The sequence below is a fragment of the Saccostrea cucullata genome, unplaced genomic scaffold (genome assembly GCF_032062105.1).
Source record: "Saccostrea cucullata isolate Sc308-1 unplaced genomic scaffold, CSIRO_AGI_Scuc_v1 ctg1311, whole genome shotgun sequence".
Lineage (NCBI taxonomy): Eukaryota > Metazoa > Mollusca > Bivalvia > Ostreida > Ostreidae > Saccostrea > Saccostrea cuccullata.
Window position 1 is genome coordinate 250,432 of NW_026927114.1, and position 5,944 is coordinate 256,375.

The 5,944-nt window shown below is 35.2% G+C and overlaps 1 protein-coding gene across 1 annotated transcript; it reads left to right on the top strand.

Moving 5' to 3' along the window:
- Positions 1–260: 260 nt before the first annotated feature.
- LOC134273503 (uncharacterized) lies at positions 261–5,093 on the top strand. The gene is made up of 4 exons (XM_062755699.1): positions 261–300; positions 1,126–1,206; positions 3,161–3,523; positions 4,930–5,093. The coding sequence occupies exons 2-4, from the start codon at positions 1,188–1,190 to the stop codon at positions 5,091–5,093; spliced, it is 546 nt and encodes a 181-aa protein (XP_062611683.1). The 5' UTR covers positions 261–300; positions 1,126–1,187.
- The last annotated feature ends 851 nt before the right edge of the window (positions 5,094–5,944 follow it).

Genomic DNA, 5,944 nt, shown 5'->3' on the forward strand with positions numbered 1-5,944 from the left:
TTTTATTGCCGTTGGTTAGATATTTCTGGCTGGATCCAGGAATTAATTTTTTCTTCAAAATTATGTGATTTTCATTTTAGTAATTGTTATCTCAGTAGTGATTGCGTTTTATATTTGTACTATTTCTCTTTAGATTTTTAACCACTAAACATATTTTTTTTTTTTGTGTAAATTCCTTGGAATCGATAAAATTATTTATACTTCTTTTTTTTTCTGAAATAGGAAACGAGAATTTCTTAGATAATGGAGCAAATGAAGACATTTCAAATGAAACTGGAGTAAGGGCTTTGGAATCAAAAGGTATGTTGGTGTAAAAAGGCTCTGAGTTTTAAGCTTAGCCAAGACGTTAGACATAGGAAGTTTTATCGGAACTTTCTTTCAGAAAAAATATATATATGCAGTAAGATTTATCAAATTGCAGAAAGGCTGTAACGTTTTGAATGTTTTATTCCAGCTATAGGATTCAATTTGCTTGGATAGGGTTCCTTGGAAAGAAACCGGAACTTTTTTCATTTATTGTAATTTTTTTTCTTTCTTCAACTGGGGCGGTCCTTCGGATGAGACTGTATAAACCGAGGCCCCGTGTCACAGCATGTGTGGCACGATAAAGATCCCTCCCTGCTCTAAGACCGTAAGTGCCGAGCATAGGCCTAAACTTGCAGCCCTTCACCGGCAATGGTGACGTCTCCATATCAGTGAAATATCCTGGAGAGGGACGTTAAACAGTATACAATCAATCAATCTTTCTCCAACCAGCATATACACTCTTCCTCAACAAAGCAGTCTAGGGATTTGATACATCTTTTATTAGATCTGAAAGAAATAGTTTATGCATATTTATAATTAAAACACATAACCTAAACACAATTTTATCAATATTGAAAGAAAATAGAAATTTCAATTGTGTTTTAAATATATTATGAATCAGATTAGTGCATATATCTGAACTATGTATCTTGTGAATTGTACATGTACTCTTTAGAATTAATTTGATTTTTCTTGGAATTGATTAAATTATTTCATATATATATTTATATATATATATATATATATATATATATATATATATATATATATATATATATATATATATATATATATATATATATATTTAACTTAATCCAGGAAATGAAAGTTTAATAAAAGATACAAAAGATGATGCTTTTACAAATACAACTGATGAAGTAATGACTTCTAGATCAGAAGGTATGTTTATCTGGAAGGTTTTTGCTTTAAAAATTATTTCTGTTCCGAATCACAACAGGACATTAAATAAAGGTAAGTAACTGCTCTTTCGCCAAGCGCACGAAACTAAGATAGAAGTGAATTCAGAGTTTTTTAATGCAAATAAAAGAAGGGGTCTCATGTCACAGTAGGCGCTAAACGCGTTAAATGCTAGATCTAATATCGATACCACCTTTACTGCTATACATATTAACCCCCCGTTCACACATAGACGCCGCTTCTACTACAACCAAACCTTGGTCGAAAGCGTGGCCGATCGTAACAAAATCGCAGGAGAAACGTCGTGGAGTCGTCATAAGCGTAGTATGATCGCAGTAGGGTCTTCATGATCGGAGAGCTCTACGCTCTCATCACGCTTACTTTGAACATGTTCAAAACAAGCGTAGCGGGATCGTGGCCAACATGAATCGGGGTTAAGTCGTGAAAGGAGCGTAGTAGAAGCGCCGTAATCATGCAAGCAGCGCGAAATCATCGTAGAGAGATCTTCGTGATCGTAGTAAAAACGACGTAAGAGCGTAGGAAATTAACAAGCAAGCTCATACAACGCTCCCTCTGCGTTTGTACTACGTTCTCACTACGATATCTCTACGTTCCTGGAGATCCTACAAAGACCTACAATGACATTACGCCGACCATATCACGACCTATCAGGCAGAAGTTTGTTCTTATAGCGTTGATATTTGACAAATTATCATCTGAAAACTACATGTAAGGGGTGACACTATACTTGATGATCATTTGCAATTGAGACTTTTCACATCTTGTTACAGTAAAAATTGAAAATGCCCGTAAATAATGTGGAAAAGGCCGCAAAAATCTGCGGTTGCACGATAAAATTCCATCACCGTCAAAATCTTACTAGAAGCGTAATGCAATCGTAATATGATCGGCACCACCGTAGCGACATCGCCGTACAGTCATCTAGGTCTGTGTAGTTTCGTAGTATGGTCTTCAATGTCGTAGTGGCAGCGTAGCGTAAACGCAGTAAACACGGCAACAGTCTGCGTAACATCGTAATAGAAGCGTGTTAGCAACGCGTTTGACGTAGGGACATCGTAGCACGGTCGTAACGAAGACCATAATTTGCCAAATTGCTCAGTTTAGACACCGATCGACTGTGATCTGCCCCGATCCGGAACTTATTCAGATCGTGACTTGATCGGTATGATCGCCGTAGAATCGCAGCTCTGTGTAAACGGGGGGTAAGTAAAAATCTTTGCCTAAAAGCAGGGGATATATCTGAGTTAGATAAACAGATAACTGTAATATATAAAGGATAACAATAAGAACAAATATACAAATGTATAATTTATTTTTAAAATATTTTGAAAAGAATATTACTGTCGGAAAAAAGAAGGCTATCATTTGATAAACAAATAAGAATTATGTGTTAGCTACTTTTTGCATGTACTTAATGTTTGATATACATGTGTGTACATTCACAGAATACTACTATTACGGAGAATAAGAAGTTCACACGGAAGAAATACATTTTTTCTGAATGTTCTAATTCTGCTTGACTTTAATTTCTATTCCAATATAAAAGCCATTATAACACATATTTGAAAATAAGTATATTTAACTCCCAGGCTGATATTATTGACCAGGATCTACCTATATGATTGTAAGAAAAGGTCCATTAATGTGTTTTAAAAAGGCGTATTATTGTAATCACAAGTTGTGTTCACATTTCTTTGAATTTAAGCCTATCAAATGAAATTTTATGAAAGATATATTTCATAATTCAAAAATTTAATAATTTCTTAGATAAGGTTTATAAGAACAGAATGTGCATTTTTCATTATTCAAATACGAATTTGTATCATGATCATTTCTATTTGAAATTGAAATAATAGACCATCTGTCTTTTGTTATGCTTTTTAATTGAATAACAAAAATATTAATTTTTTTGAAGACAGAAAAACAGAAGTTCAGCACCTTCAAATAAATACAGACCTTATGACATGTATCTGCAAGATGGAGGACTGTAAAAATGGAATTGATGCGCTCAAAGAAAAAATTCGTAAATCACCTTATTATGTTAAATATGTTGAATACCTAGCAAAGAAAAATCCCCCGGTAATGAACGTTACAGGAAACTGGCATGAAGACATTGGTATTCAAGCTGCTGCAGAAATCTTCAACATTAAAATATATGTTAATCAGATTCTTAATCGGGGCGAAAACAAGATTACTCTCTTTCTTCCAAAAGACACTGATGCTGAAAGATGGTTGAAAATTTCTGTAGATAAGGAATCTCGCTACAAATATTTATCAGGTGAACACTGCATGCTTAAATAATTAAAGATTTAAACCAAAATTGGGTTAAATTAACCAAACAATAATTGTCTGCAGCTTGTATGATAGTTTTGCACAATTTAATTTCAAAAATTAGATTTTTAATGATTTTAGCTCATCTGAGCCGAAGGCTCAAGTGAGCTTTTCTGATCACATTTTGTCCGTTTGTAAACTTTTTATATTTTTGCCTTCTTTTCAAGAACCAATGGGCCAATTTTAATCAAAGGTGGTTCGAATCATCCTTGCGTAAAGGAAAATTTCAGTTGTTAAAAATGAAGGACCGAGACTCATTACAAGGGGAGATAATCAAGAAAAGACAAATATAGGGCGGGATCATTAAAAAAATTCTTCTCAAGAACCACTGGGCCAGGAAAGCTGACACTGATGTGGAAGCGTCCTTGGGTAGTACAGATTTAAAATTTAAAAAAAAATCATGACCCCCGGGGTAGGGTGGGGCCATAATAGGTAATCCAAGTTTTACATAGAAATATAAAAACAAAATCCTTAAAAACCTTCTTAAGAACCACTGGGTCAGTAAAGCTAAAATTTATGTGGAGACATTTTTGGGGAGTGTAATTTTTTTTTATTGTTGAAATCATGACCCCAGCAGAAGTGCGGGGTCACAATAGGGAGTCCTGGTTTAACATAGAGATATACAGAATAAATCTTTAAAAAATCTTTTTCTCAAGAACCACTGCGCCAGGAAAACTGAGACTTTTGTGGAAGCGTCCTGGGGGTAATTTAGATTTTAAAGCATTACAATCATGACAGGATAGGGGGTAGGGGGTCGCAATTGGTATAACAAGACGGGAAAGCTGATAAAGAACTGCATCACCCAGGTTCTGCAGGTGAGTGATGTGGCCCAGGAGCCTCTTGTTTAATGATAAGCATTATGACACTTTAGATTACTTCAATAGTTATATAGAATAAATATGTCTTTTTCAAAAGTATTTGCTGCTCGCGAAAGGAGCTCGGTAGAGTAATGTGTAAGAACAAGAGATAATTTAAAATAAAATATTCGTCAGAATTCCTTTGGTACCAGGATTCCATGTGATAATTATTAATGAATAAATAACGAAACACTAAAAGACTTTGTAGAAAGCTTCAAAGAAAAAAAAACCCTACAATATCTTCCGTTAAAAAAGCGCACTAGGCCTGTATGCGTACATGTAGAGTTCATGCAACCAGACGCTCAACTGTAAACTCTGACGAGCTCCTTTACGTTTTGTGACATCACAGTCCTGTGCGACTTGAAGCTTGAAGCTTCGGATCAACATTACAAGTGAATTTGTGCTCGCCCTAACGGACACATCCAAAAACGTAATTAGTTTTTATTATTTTTTTATGCAAACAGTATTGGTATATTCTGTTGTATTTGGTTTCCAGATTGTGACACGTGTAATGAAGAAGAAGCAAAATTGTTGGAGTATGATGACGTTTATGAAATGTATGATCAAGATTCAACTAACAAAGAAGGTAATCATTTAATGAAAAAATGTTTATCCTTCGTCAGGAAAATTTGGCTTTTCAGATTTCAAGTTTTGAGGTAATAAGGAAGGGAAATTTTAAAATATGAATTTAGATCTATAATTTTGGAAATGATTGTTGGTAATACCTACAGTATATTTACCCAATTGGTACTTGTTTTGGAGCATCTTTATGCTAAAGTAACTATGAGTCCTATTTCGATCAATTTTACAAAGACGATGCATTAAAGGATGCAGTGGACTTTCTTCAGATAGTGACACTGGCATACATTTTCCAAATGAGAGACTATGGTTAAGCTGTAGGATCAAATTTATTCTAATTACTATTTTCTAAACCTTGACGTCGCCAGCTTGGCGCAGTGTTAGAGCGTCTGCTCTAGAGTCGCGAAGTAAGGAGTCAATCCTTAAGTCGTGGGTTAGAATCCCACTGTGGGACGTGAAGACCGGTCCTTTGGATGAGACCGTATAGACCGAAGTCTCGTGCCGCAATAGGTTCTGGCACGAGAAAGATCCTCCTTGCTCAATGGCCTTAAGTGCCGAGCTTAGGACAAAAATTTGCAGCTTTCCACCGGCAAGTGGTGGCGTCTCTATAGGAGTGAAAAATTCTCGAGAGGGACGTTAAACAATAAACAACTAATTAATCAATCAATCTAAACCTTGACAAAAAATGGATGAAGCATCTAAGGATGATGCACATTACCTGATCTGCTTTGGATGTTGGATTTTGCCTGCATATTCCAGTTGTTTGACCACGTTAAAGGGTTGGACACAAGTCGAACACTAACAACTTGAAGGCTCATATGAAGCAAATTTGCAAATATGATTTAATGTTATCCCGTTTTTGAATGTTTCACTTGTGAAGGGTTTTCACCATAAAACCGGTTTAGGGCTTCAAATTTAGACCTTTATGTGGC